Source organism: Nelumbo lutea, chromosome 2 (assembly GCF_056320005.1).
Source record: "Nelumbo lutea isolate HS-2025 chromosome 2, American lotus-T2T, whole genome shotgun sequence".
Lineage (NCBI taxonomy): Eukaryota > Viridiplantae > Streptophyta > Magnoliopsida > Proteales > Nelumbonaceae > Nelumbo > Nelumbo lutea.
In genome coordinates, this window is record NC_142685.1 from 56,384,723 (window position 1) to 56,398,742 (window position 14,020).

Consider the following 14,020-nt stretch of genomic DNA (forward strand, 5'->3'; position numbering starts at 1 on the left):
TCTTGTTCTAAATCAGGTCAAGCCACTGTGTGATCCTGTAAATTGTCTATCGGACAAGATGTTAACGATACAAGATTTGTGTTTTGGCTTTTGGGTTCCCCTGTATTTTGCGATTTCTTCCAAAAATTTGTACCGTGTCACGGATTCACGGGGAAGTTGGAAAGGGCAGTGGCAGTATTTGGCCTACTCTTCTTATTTAGAAGTTATGGTAAGCAATTCCAAGTCCAGAATCAAGTCCTGAAAGCACGTTATCACGATTCACAAGTTCCCAAATTCCAATTGAATTTAAGAATTTGCAAGGGGCTAAAACTGGACCCACAAGAATGAATAGCAAAATCTCCAACTCATCAAGCCCTATCAAGGATGAATATAGAAAATCTGTGTAAACTTTTTGGTTATCAAATGAATATTTATTCCAACTCATCAAGTTTAATCTCGTATTGTTCACCTGTAGAAAGAATCTTCACTCCAACCATACCTTTCTGCCACTCTGAGTTTCCGACCAAGATCAACCTGCCGGCATTAATCCGTGCCGCACGCTTGAAAACCCTTGAAGAGATGGATATGCAAGGGAACCACATAAACAATAAGATCAGAAAATCTGTTCTTGGCAGAACTTGAACCCATTTTATTAGTATATCTTAACAACTAATCATCTCAATGTTGACAATCTGGATTATGCATACCATTTAAGGGGTTTGTTCTCCAACACAAGATCAACGCTTTGGCCCTTTTGTCTGAGGATCGTAGCAACTGTAGCAGCTGCTCCTTGCAGCTCCTTATCTAGTGGGCATACAATATTCTCTACTTCATGGCTAAGCTCTGGTAGAAGCCCCTTTTCCTTGAGCAGCTGTCACGACCACCACCCTCCCGTCATTTCTTTGCAAACATGTAGGGGTTGTCATGGGCAAGGCCAGGCTTTGGGCCTATGTTAGTAAATCTAAAATATGGTATACATGTAATATTTTATATTATATAAAATAACACACACAGTGACACAGCCGGTTAGAAATGATCATCCCTAAAAACATGCATGTGCACAGAGAAATATATGTACAATGCAACAGTAAAAGTACTGAAAAAGTAACTTCATGCCCCTATCATTTGTATATGATGCAGCAACCCCCCCTCTCCAACATGGCAAAAGGAAAAGAATGGAAGGAAAAAGTGGCTCGACAGGATGGCTATTGTAATAAAACAGCATGCGAAAGCACTTGTCTCTTCCAAGTGATTGGTAACTAGGGTCATTTTGGGACAAAACCATTTCTGACATTCTGAGCCTGAACAATTCAACTGTTTTTTTATTTGTAACGGAACGGATGTTTTATTCAGATAATCGTAGAAGAGTTTCTTCAAAAAAAAAAAAAAACGTATACTGAAGAAAGGGGCTTAAACCTTCCACATTATATAAAAATGAGAAAGCCACACTACTGCTCTATTCTATTGCATAAAGCCCCCATAAACAGATAAAAGGTAGTACTCTAATCAGGAGGGTAGGACCCCCAGTACAGAAGTTGTCTATTAACTCCTTCCACTTCCTAGTGAGTCAGCAAAGGAGTCTTACCGAATGATGGTCTAAGGATCCAACTAAATGATGCATTTAGCCTTTCAGCTTTCTCATTATGCTGAATAAGATTTAGGGTTGCTTGATAATAGCTAAAGTGGCTAAACAGAATATCATATTGTTGTCTTTTAGTAGATAAAATAATCAATAAAATGCCCAAGAGAATAGCAAAGTTGGTGGTTAATTATTATAACTCAAATATTTTAATTACTTTATCCATTAAAACACAAAACAAGTCATTGGGTTCAGCCACTTGTTATAAATAGCCCCTTAAATCTTAATATAACTAAGGTTGTTTTTGGTTTGAAAGAAAAGAAAGGAAGAGAAGGGAAGGGAAGGGCGAGGACGAATAGAAAAGTTTTCCCTTCCTTACTTTTTCCTTCCCTTCTTTTCTTTCAAACCAAATACAGCCTAAAAGACAAGACAGTGAGTCATTAAGACACTTCATCTGTTAAAAAACAGCCCCTTAGTTTAAGAAATAAAATTTCTGAATTTCTTATTTCATAAAGGCAATAAAATCTTGTTGTTACTGATAAAAATAAATAAATTCTGTCACCCATTCACATGTTACCTCCACTATGACAGCATCTCCAAACCCAAAACCACAAGCTGGAATATCATCACCTCCAAATGTTGAAAGTAGCTGATCATATCGCCCACCACCACAAATTGCTCGCAATTTCCCTTCTCTATCAAATCCCTGAAAAAATAATATTATTGTCATAGAATTGAAAAGTTGACTTCCATTCATCCATTGTCATCAAGCAGCTAGAATATCTGGCTTTTAACAGTAGACCTGGTTCAACAGCCAGCAGTGTAAATCTTATTGATTTTCTTTCTATTAATAACTCAAATTGAGTGCAGCTCCACCTCAAACATTTGGGTTTGGGATTAAAAGAAAAAGGAGCCGGTCTTTATGATCAAGTGTGTGTATGTGTGTTTCTAGAGTGCCTCTTGGAAGAGTATGGGCACCATTTATGAACTTAAGCTTTGTTCATTGGCATTCATTACCCCCTGCTGAGCCCTGACAGATGTGCCAGACATGCACAGATGAACTGAAAGTTATTGTTGAATGGACTCCCCTAAATGGATCAAATGCTCATGTTGGAGACGGTCAGATACTGGCAATTGATTCTTGAGGGACATTTCCAAGTAACACGTACCTTTTGCTCCTTATTTGATGTAAATGAACAGCTAATGCAAATAACTTACGCCATTTTCCATACATAGATGAACTTAAAGTCATTGTTGCATGGACTCCTCTAAATGGATCAAATGCTTGTGTTGAAAACAATCAGATGCCGACATTTTATGGATTCTTGAGGAACATTTCCATGTAACACTTTCCTTTTGCTCCTTATTTTATGTAAATGAACAGCTAATGTAAATAATTTATGCCATTTTCTATGGGACTGTCATTAAGTAACAACAATAAATTTTTAGACCATTTTCTATAGGACAGACATCTAGTTAAGAAGTATATACATTTTTGTAGACATGTTCCTGAGACCATTTTTCTTAGCCTCGCCGAGTCAGACTTCTGGATACACACTGTATTCCAGTTCCCATGTCAGTTACCATACAATACTGAGTGCCTACAGTATATAGACAATGAACAGACACAGCAATGACAGATAGTCAGGTAGGCATATATGATACAACTCATCCCTATCCATATAAAACATAATTATTACCAATTCCAGTAGAGCACAGCAAGTACTCTCCCGAATTTACACATGTTGCACATTACCTGTCAAAAAAAAACCCGGCAAACCCAAAAAGGGGACCCTAAGGCCTTCTCACTTCAGCCGAAGCAACAATGAGAAGGGCAAAAATCAAAATGTCTGTCTTACCACCAGATCTGTGCTTGGATTTTTTATGTTTTCCCCAGGTGGACAAGATCGCTTCTTCCACCTACATAGTGACATGGTTCCATGGACCATAACTGTCTTAATTAGGTCTTCTCAACAAATTGGAAGATGCAATCAGTTTTCCCAGATCAGCAGGATGAGGTGATCTGCAGATCATGGGACCCCAAGGCCTAAGGGCAAGCTCCCTTCCCCCCTCAAACCTTTTGTTATATTCTACCCTGTGGCTTTGGTAGCAAGGTGGCACAAATGGTGGGACTTGGGAAGTGACTGTACTTTGGAACCTAAGGTGCCTCAGAGAAAATACTCATGTTTCTTCGTAAGACACTGCCTGGAATACCTTAACCATAGAGGCTTCGGATTCCTAATAGAGACATTAATATTCCTAACAGGTGCTCAATGTGCCAAGAATCCAATTAATATGTTGACAATCATTTCTTGCATTTTGATGGTATCGCTAATATCGGGCATTATTTTTGTTCTTTCTTGGTTTCCTGTGGACTTGCCATGCCTGTTCCAATTTAAGGCTCTGTTAGTCCTGGATTCAGATTTAACTTGGATCTAGGAACACTCTTTTGTGGAGTACTTTTCCTTTAGTGTTGGAGTCTATCCGGTAAGCAAGAGAGATTCTGAGGGGATCTTGAGGCATTCTGAGCATCTTGCACAGAAGCAGGCTTTTGTCTAGCAGTATAGGACTTTAGGTGTTGGGGCTTAAAGACTTCTAAACATTTAGAAGGATTCTTGCGTCTAAGAGGACTTTCTTGGGCATAGATGGCAGTAAACCATATAGTAGTTTTTCAAGGTGATTTCCCCCTCTTCTATATATCACTATACTTCTTTACAAGTAAAAAATAGACATTTATGGCTGGTAAAAATAAAGTAGTCAGCAAATGGAGAGGTCCATAAGATGTAAATCTAACCTCAAAGACTATTCCAGTATAATAAGCAAGGCCACGAACTACAGATGCATCAAATTGAATCCAGTCAGAATAACCAAACTTTTCAGCAAGTGAAAAGAGTTGTTTCAGATCTTTAACAGCATCTCCAGCATCTCCAAGTATCTCTACATGTTACCAGGTATAAGATACATAATCAGTAATTACAAAAACCAATTATATTGTCCCACAGAATATATCTGATTCATAGAAAAACTTTAAAATTGAAAGATCAGTGTAATTACAACACAAACTTGTACATTGAACCAAACTGTAGAAAGAATAGCCAGCTACATTCAAACATATATCTATGTGTATAATGACAATAAGGGAAGAACTTACAAGGATAATTACTATATTACTTTTTTCTCTACCACTACCACCACTAAACACACACACACATTGCAACAGACAACATAACAGAGTTGCAACTTATCTATGAGAGGTTTTTTATCAGTAAATGTTAACTCGTCTATGAGAGTTTTACAACAAACCTTCCAACTTGTCCAATGACTTAACAGATAGAACTTGTAGTAGCTCCTCAATTGCTGCTTCTAATATTCCAACTGATACCAACTCTCTTTTAAGCTCCTCAATAGGAATCTTTTCTATCTGCTTCACAGCATAACAAACATAGAAAGAAGAAACTGTGAATTACTGTTATACCAACAGAGTTACTTTAAATGCAAACACAAATGGAACTCAAGATACCAAGAAGCACAGTTAACCTCACTATTTTATGACAACAATAGCTGGTAAGCTTAATGGGTCAATAAAGAAGAAGACTTTGCAAATAAAAAACTGAAAATTTGTGATTTAGTTTGTAAAGCACTAGACGAAAAAGACACCATCTTGTTTTTTTATTGGAAATGGTAACTTTCATTAAAATAGCCGTTAAACACATACAATGTCAACCGCTCAGAGAATGAATGTTCACCCCAAACATATCTCAAAGTTTACAATACAGCCCAAAAAAGGTTTTCCCTGAGGGTCCCTTACTTTGCCAAAGTATCAGCCACAGAATTGGCTGACCTCCTTACCCATTTGAAGATTACTCCAGCTTCCCTTGCTAGGCAAAGTATTTCCCTCATTTGTTATCTAAAAGTCCTTATACCCAAGCTTTTTGTCTGCAGCCAGCTGCCAGCCTATTAATAGTTTACAATCTCCCTCAACCTCGAGGTATTGATATCCCCATTGCTTGGCCAGCCTCAAACCTTGGAGTAGGGCCATGATTTCAGCCCTTAAAGTCTCCCACATCTATGGGGCCAGAGTAAAGTGCTTCCATCCTGCCCTCCCCATCCTTGAAAACTCCCCCGACTCCAGAGGACCCCGGGTTGCCCAATGAACTTCCATCAAAATTCAATCCAAAGAAGAAAAGAAGGCTATCTCAAGATTGTAATTCTATTTGTACAATGTGCCCTAAATATGGGATCTAAAATATGCACCTTGGGAGTGGTTCAACTAGGAAAAAATTATTGTAGGTGGGGAGTAGTTTCTAATAAATAAAAGGCACATGAGGCCCATCCTATTAGTCACCTGTAAAAGGTATACAAGGTTTCCCTCCCACCAACTCACCTTGTCTCTGCCCCTGCCCTTTGGCATTGATTTCATTCTAGAAGTTATCTGGAGTTTTCTCAAATCTAATAGTGGAAGGTAACTGAAAAGTTGTACTTTCATCACCTTTTTTCAGTAGATTCAATGGTTATTGAGCTCCTAATCATTGGATTATAGAGTCAAAGATGTCGGTGCCTAACTTGAATTGCTTGTTCAACCAGGCTTCCTGATCCACTAATACTTGTTGATTCTTTAGCAAGAGCCAGGGCGGCTAGAGAGGATTTGATTTGCAGGGCTGCAAACCCATGATTAATTTGTAAGCACGATTAAAGAGATTGTGTGTTAAAGCAGCTTTGGGCTACTTCTTGTATTGGTCTTCAGGCCTTTTCTCTTGGAATCAGGGTTTCACCTCTTTTGTTTTAATAAATGTTAATAAAAAAAGGTTATCCAGATTTTCCTCTTTCTTTCCAATAAGTAATTGTATTGATTCCAGAAGCGTAGACCCCCCCCCTCCCGACAAAAATATTAAAGTATAGCAGTACAAAGAAAGAAATACAACAAAATTAGGGATTTTGGATGATATGATCCAAATAAAAATGATGCCTATATGGCTTTATTCTGAAAAGAGAATGCTGTAAAATCTACCACAATTGAAGATAAGAAGTGTAAGGTACTTAAGATTCTGGCCACAAGTCCCAGTGTAATTCACTGTGAAACTTTGTCATAAAAGATACTGTGATTCTGCTCCTACAGAATTGCCCAACATATTCGAAGGAAAGAGGTGAAAGCACAATAGCATTCTGATTGAAGAAACATAATATCATAGGATTTTGACATGAAAAAGGAGACATTAAATGCAAATAGCTCTATCAGGGAACTTACTGTTTTAGTAGTAAATCACATTTTTAAGCAAAAGTCCTGTTGTTTTTAGGAATTGTTTTGGTACGATTATAAAGTTTTAGTTCTACAAATTCTTTCAAGGAACTTTAGTTAGCTTTAAGTCTTCAAAAAAATAAAATACATTCATAAGGTTTTTAGTACATTATGATTTTCAGAATATTGTGCCTCCAAGTCTAATCTAATAGCTAAGCCACTTGGGACCAATAGCTCACAATGTTATCCATGAATAAATCCCAGAAGTCCTTCTTAGCTAGTAGGCAATAAACTCTCTAATGGAAATGGTTAATTGGTGTATGGTCTATAAGAATCTCAGCTGTGGTACGGTGTCATAAAAAACTGTTGCATTTTGTTCTTCCCATATTATCCATGCACTGCTCGCCCACAAGTATCTCCACATGATTAGAACCCTAGTTCATATCATTTTCTATACCAGTGGTTCGATTTTTAATCAGCTCTCTACCAGTGGTTCTTGACGACACTAGTTTGACCTTTTTGTGAGTCATTCCTGCATTAGCATAATACATGAACACATGCATAAATTTGAGCATGTCGAGACAGGGTTTGGTAGTTGGGTTGTTTAGTGAGCTTCCCTAAACAACTGAAGAATCTTCTGCATAGCAAGTTGGTTTGGGGGTCCATTTCTCTCCCCATCCTAAATTCATGGAAAAAATTTTCAACCTAAAAGATATTGCCATGTTCTCTAGATGATCTCATTTTATGGGTAACATTTAAATTAGGAACTTAATACTTTTAGAGAGTTATTATTAACTAGACAAGACTCTAATTTGAGGTTGAAATAGGACCAACATAAACTGCAGGATTCAAAAAATAACCAGTTCATAGTGTCCCTTATCTGACAAATGGTCTGGGTTGACCACAAGATTACTCTTTGTCGCTGAAATAGAGTAGTTTGTCTAGGTAAACTCCCTTCTGACCCAGTTAAGAATATATAGCAATAACACGATCCTAATTCAATATTGAAGCCCCACACATGAATCAGGGAAAGGCTTTTTGAGTCATCAAATAAGCCAAGAAAGAAACTTTTTTCCAGAAACGATAATGTTAAAACTTTGTGAATGAACCTCTATCCTTGAAGAGGGAAAATGATTATGAAGTTCATTAATAACTTATCAAAAAAATGTTCAATGATAGAGTGCAATTGAAGCTCAGGAATTTTTTTAACCTTAACAACTAATAACTACCCAAGAAAGGAGATGAAACTCAAGATAACATCAAATAAATGATAGATTTTGGCATGCACAAAAATATTGGAAATTCTAGTTCGGTGTGACAACACAGGATTCAATCACAGTATACTATTAAGATCTTCACAAACTGACCTTGTCAATGATAATGCAAACTTTGCCAAACATATTTTCTGGAATTGAGTAGCACCTCATTACTTCTTGCAAAACCTGTGAATAGGAGAAACCAACTAAAAAGAATCACATCCCAATTTTCAAAATTCATGATATCATCATCATCATCATCTAATCCGTGTCCCAACTCACACCAATCCTGTTATGCTATTCCATTCTGTTAAGTGCTATATACGTTGTTCAAAATCCATGACATGCATTTCTCTTCTAAGAAGTACCCAAAAAAATTAAAGTAAAAACGTATTGACTGAGATGTTCACCCATTGAGATTCCAGAATAAAGGAGTTGCATCAAGCAGCCAAAATTAATAAAAGAAATAAAAATTCAGAAAATGTTCCGAAACATCCTTCAGATTAATTTGTTTCACTTGGTTTGAGTAACTCAAACCTCAAAGGTGTTTGATATTGCAATAATCAATATTTCTTTGATAATTATAATGGACATTGATCCTCTACCAATATTATCAAAGGATGAAAGGAATCAAATGGTTCCTGGAAACCTGAAACCTTGGAATTGGTGGGATCTCTGACAGAGGTTATGTAATGTCTGGGTTGGCAAAAGCTTAGGTCTGTTTTCTGGGGCAGAGAGGAGTTTGCTAGAAGAGCTTTGGAAGCTTTTGATAGGAGAAAGAAGGAAGAGACACTGAAGAACATGAACTAGTAGGGGAAGGAGGAGAGACGTGCAATGAGGAAGGAGATGGGCAGGAAGAAGTGTTTGAAGGAGATGATTAACAATGCTTTCGAGTTGGGAAGGGATCTTTTGTTTTCTCTCTGCGCCTTTTTACTTTGATGTTTGAGTTGTTCTGGGATGTTGCTGGGATAGGTGTTATCTTAACACCTGGATGATATTTGTAATCAGCTCCGTTTATTTTCTTTTTAATAGTTTTCTTTCTTTTTACTATTAAAAAAAGGGCATGGACTTAAATTTAACCAAAACTTGTATTAGTAGTAGACTGGCTCATTTTCTAAGATGATCTAGCTTGACCTATGATACACAGTTAAATTCTAGGTTTTGGGAATATGGAAATCCTCCTAGCCAGATCCAACAAATATGACTTGGGCAGATGGTGGCTCAGTTTCTTTTGGGTTTTCCATCCATTTTCAAAGACTTCTGAAGATTGGTAAATTGGAGTTTACAAGGAAATTGGCTACTAATTCAGATGTGCCACATAAAGCAAAAGCAACCACCAAATTCAGAAGCTTCAAGAGGAAGGAATCATTTCAATAAGAAGATTAGGAGTAAGAATATTTAAAAAAAATCAATTTATATAAATACAATAGGTGATATGTCAAGATCTCTAAGGCAACAATCTTCCAGAAGAAAATGCATTTAAAAGTCCAATGGCAATATAATAATCAATTCAATCAGTTATACTTTATAAGGCTAAATCTAAGACAAAAATTTAAACAATGTTATTAAGAACCACAGACATCCACAGTAGACATCAACAGGTAGATAATTGAGACCTTTCTGCTGGAAACTTTAAAGCCCACATCAGATGCTGTTATACCAAGTCGCTTAAAAAAAGTGACAATAGAAGAAATAAGTTCTGCTTCAGCCTACAACAAAAAGGATAAAAGGTTAAGTCTGAGAAAAAGAACAACCTAAAAATAAAAAATAAAACATTTATAACCAATAATACTAATTACTGCAACAAAATAGGTGCATATGTTCCAACATGAATATCTGACCAAAGCAAGAGAAAGAAAATCTTTCCTTTTCTTTTTTCTAGAAGGGTGTTGGAGGTTTATTTTTTAATTAGTAACAAGACCAAAGGAATAGGGGCCATTGCTTGGCATAATGGTAAAATATAAGCCCAGCAAGTGTGAGAACACGGGTTCAAGTCTGCAAGTGGCCATTTTGTGCAAAATTAATAAATAAATAAATGCCAAAGGTTAGGACAGTGTCCAGTCTACCCCTCCCAAGACAATGGATAGCTGGGACCAATATTGGGTAATGGCCTTCGGAACGAAAAGGAATATATTAATACATATAGAAAATATGGAAAAACATTTCTCTTTTATTAAAAACTAATAAAGTTCTGTTTGTTAGTTGTTGCTGATCAAAGAAAAAGATGGAAACGCACTTCCTAATCTCCATTGGGGAAGGAAAAGGACAGCCAGGAAGGCTGACATACCCATCTAGCCATACAACAAAACTGGCCCTGGATAATGGTTCCTCCAATTCAGAAAGCTCCTCCCTACTCCAACCATGCTATCAGACACGGAGTTTGCCAACCTAGGAATCCATTTGAATGAACCATTTATTCTGGATACCGAAGATTAAGCCCCCTTGATGAAATGTTGAAAATGCCACGTTCTGTCAGAGTACAAAAGCATTCATAAAATCCCTCTAAAGAGAGGAGAGAGGAGAGAGGAGAGAGGAGGATGAAATCCATAGTTCCATCATGCATGTATTGGCAGCATTAACAGTTCTCAAGGTGGATGATCCAGAGACATTCAATTGACAGGTCACTCCATGTGATGTGAATAACAAGTACATGCATGGTTACAGGAGTGTAATTAAGACAAAAAGCATCACAATTGACTGTTATTAAGACAAAAGGCATCACAAATTCACAATTGACTGTTTATTAAGGCAAAAAGTATCGCAATTGAATGTTTTGCATACATTAATACATCCAACTAAAGCACACCAGAATTGATTAAAAAATAAATAAAGCACAACAGAACCATTTCAATTATGCTCTATCGCCAATAAACAAGAAGTAAAGTTGAATCATCTCAAACATCAACAAAAAGATAGGAAGAACATACTGTAACTTCAGGAACACCAATGATATCCATATTCCACTGGTAGTGCTCACGGCGTCTTCCCCTAGTCATCCGCTCATAACGCCAACACTGTCCAATAGCAAACCATTTCAAAGGGAGGGAAACAGATTTTCTGGACAGAAAAAAACATGGAGATCAAATTCTGGCATCTTTACCTGGATACAAAAATCAGAAAAAGTAAATAAATGAATGAAAGCTATAAGTATTTGGCATATTTAGCTAATGAACCAGCAAACACAAACCAAAAATAATGTTGGAAATAAAACAAGAATAATCATGAAATACAATAACACTTGGGAAAAAATCAAATCAAGCAATCAACAAATTCAGTACCCCTTCTGTATGACAAGCCTTGCCAAAGAAGGAGTAAGTTCAGGCCTCAAAGCAACACGACGGTTTCCTCGATCCTCGAAATTATATAACTGATGAGGAAAAAAGGAAAATACAAATTTTATCAGCTTAGACATTACTACAAAGAACAACATAACATGCTGAAAAGTCCAATGAAGACATGTTTACAAGTGTATATACATTCTCTTGTGCGTGCATGTCTATCTAGTTTTATTATCCAAAATCAGCTAGGATAAAGTTTTTATTTCAATTACAACCAAAAAGACACAAATGTTGCTGCCAGCTATCAAGCTTAAGTAACAGAAAACTAGATAAGAAAGGTGTTTTACAGAAAAAAAAAAATAAACAAACAGAAAATCCCTTCTTGAGTAATGTTTTTCTGATTATTGTCCTATTCTTCATATTTAAATAAAAACTCTTTGATTGTTGTTAATGGTCAAAAATTTTACCACAGTTGGTGCATCATACAATTCAAGAAGAACCCAACATAAACCAAATTATAATTTGATTCCTCCAAAACTACATATTTTCAATTGCATGCTTTCTAAACCTTTCTTGTATCATTTTTCTTAGTTTTTCCAGCAATGTTTCTTTGTTTTCGGGCATATGTTTGTTGGCAATATATATCTTCTTTCCTCTTACTTATGATGATAGCTGTATTTTTTAATATCACAAAGAAAAGGCTGCATGACATACCAAGAATCATGTACAAGGATATAATAGTTATGGAGTATATGCTAAAGGGATAATGTATGCTTTAGCTTTTATTAATAAATCTTTTTGGTGCTTAATCTTACAATAATTGAGAAGAGATTCAGTTGACAACTAAATTTCTACTATTCAACTTTCTGTTGGAAACTTTTGGCATAATCTTCTATAAAATAGTTTTTTTATTATTCTTGACTTTGATAGAAATTGAGCTTAAACACCCCAACCGCAAATAACCAATTGGTTGATCATTTTGTTTCACTTGAAATTCTCCCATAAACTTCAGCTCTCATTTTGATTTTGGCTCTGGCTCTCTTGATATGATCTCATAAGAAACAAGTTGAGAAGTTTTATAGTACAAATGATCACCTAGGCTACACGACTCATGTCCATTGGAAATTGAAGAAAAACCATTTCATTGACAGTTGAGAGGAGACAAAATACATTTTAATCTGGAATCAACCACTAAATTGAAGGCTTGGATTAACGATTGTTTGGAGATAAAACAACTGTGTTTATATTCTATAGCTTGAAATTTCTTATTAGAAAACCAAATTCCCAGCCCCCAACCCATACTTAAAGGCTGCTTGCAGCTCAAAATAGTTGAGGTTAAAGCTTTGTTCAGTCAAGAAAATTTGATAATCGCCTACATAGCTAGTATGGTTAGTTCCAAGAAGTTGTGAAGTTTTGCTCTTTACAACTTAAATTCATAACCACAAGCAAAACCATCCATTTCCATTAAGTTGATAGTCTTTTTGTAGGTAATAAACCATACGATATGTCGATCACATGAACTCAAAGTTGAAAGCACTTAGACCATTTATCCTTCAGAAATTAGCCATTTTACAGTTGTAATTCCATTAATTTCACGCTCCAGTTAGTCTGCAACTTGTAGCATCCATTTCCACTAAGAAGAAAAACAACTTTCGGGTAAATATATTACTTGGTCTCTTATCTCCTCGCCAGCTTTTCTAACGAAGAGCGCCTCCGATTCAAGCACCGGGAAATCAACCTCTTCGAATCCAAACAACCGGGAGACCTTCCATGTAATAAATTATAGTCAAACAAATTGTAAACAAGAACTAAAACACCCAAAATGGAGAAATTAGGGGGACATACTGAAAAAAGGAAGCTCACCTCTCTGAAATTTTGGAAAAGCCAGCTTCGGAGACGCATGTCCTCTGGAGGGAAATCTCTGGTTCCTTTGGGAGGATTGACGTCGATCTTCTGCGGCACTTCGATGACGGGAGGCGAGGACAGAGCACCAGACCTACCACCACCACCATTGTCGTTTGAGCTCAAGCTCAACGGTTCTGCCGACGCGGTTGTAGAATATGACGACGACGACGATGACGATGATGATAGCTTTCTAGGGTTTAGAGAGAAAGAAGGTCTTGAGAACCTGCAACTTCGAAATAAAGCGACAGAAAAGGAAGAGTAAATGGAAGGGTTGAGAGACTGAGGAAGGTGTCTGAGAGAGAGGTTTTGGCGGAGATGAAGAATGGAGGTGGAGGGCTTATTGAAGTAGAGGATGAGACGTGAGTGATGGATAAGAAATGACGCATTCGCAGACATCGCGAAGAACAGCAGCTCAGAGTCCTGTGGCTACTCTATACAAGAAGACTGTTGGCGACTCACCAGGATAAATGGGTCGGTTTCTTCAATACCCGTACCGGATTCAACGGCTCATATAAACCAAATGGAGAACAGAAGGGAAGTCGAGAAAACCTGCCGCCCCGCTTTGAATTTGGACCAAAGTTATCGGGTCAGCCAAGACATTCCCGGATAAGTGGAATAGGTTGGATTTGATTTGGATCTCTACCCACTTGATACTACGGCTACGGCTGATTGGGAATATCTACCAGAGATGTTCCCAATTTACAGTTGCAGTGTTCTGTGGAAAAGTGTTGGGAGCATTCTTGTATAAGCAGGAGATCCGGACTGATGAATGCTTACCACGGTAAGC

The 14,020-nt window shown here is 37.0% G+C and overlaps 1 protein-coding gene across 2 annotated transcripts; it reads right to left on the reverse strand.

Annotated features, from left to right (window-relative positions):
* Positions 1-324: 324 nt before the first annotated feature.
* On the reverse strand, positions 325-13,711 carry LOC148870868 (histidine--tRNA ligase, chloroplastic/mitochondrial-like). 2 transcript variants are annotated; one of them, XR_016107210.1, is made up of 11 exons: positions 13,192-13,681; positions 12,998-13,093; positions 11,329-11,417; positions 10,978-11,107; positions 9,667-9,759; positions 8,162-8,236; positions 4,862-4,979; positions 4,353-4,495; positions 2,136-2,264; positions 687-879; positions 325-549 (listed from the first exon to the last, which is right to left on the reverse strand). XR_016107210.1 is itself a non-coding variant. In XM_088969635.1 (11 exons), the coding sequence occupies exons 1-11, from the start codon at positions 13,627-13,629 to the stop codon at positions 411-413; spliced, it is 1,614 nt and encodes a 537-aa protein (XP_088825761.1). In that variant the 5' UTR covers positions 13,630-13,711; the 3' UTR covers positions 325-410. The 2 variants fall into 2 exon arrangements, 1 of the variants encoding a protein (XP_088825761.1); XM_088969635.1 differs by having other exon boundaries at positions 687-850; positions 13,192-13,711.
* Between the last annotated feature and the right edge of the window lie 309 nt (positions 13,712-14,020).

What these genes read in the sequence shown, in the direction of transcription:
- LOC148870868 (XM_088969635.1), bottom strand. Translation starts at nt 13,629, where the DNA reads ATGTCTGCGAATGCGTCATTTCTTATCCATCACTCACGTCTCATCCTC. An exon ending in TTTTCCAAAATTTCAGAGAG is followed by an intron (nt 13,094 to 13,191) that starts GTGAGCTTCCTT and finishes ATTACATGGAAG; the next exon opens with GTCTCCCGGTTGTTTGGATT. An exon ending in GCGAGGAGATAAGAGACCAA is followed by an intron (nt 11,418 to 12,997) that starts GTAATATATTTA and finishes TTTCCTCATCAG; the next exon opens with TTATATAATTTCGAGGATCG.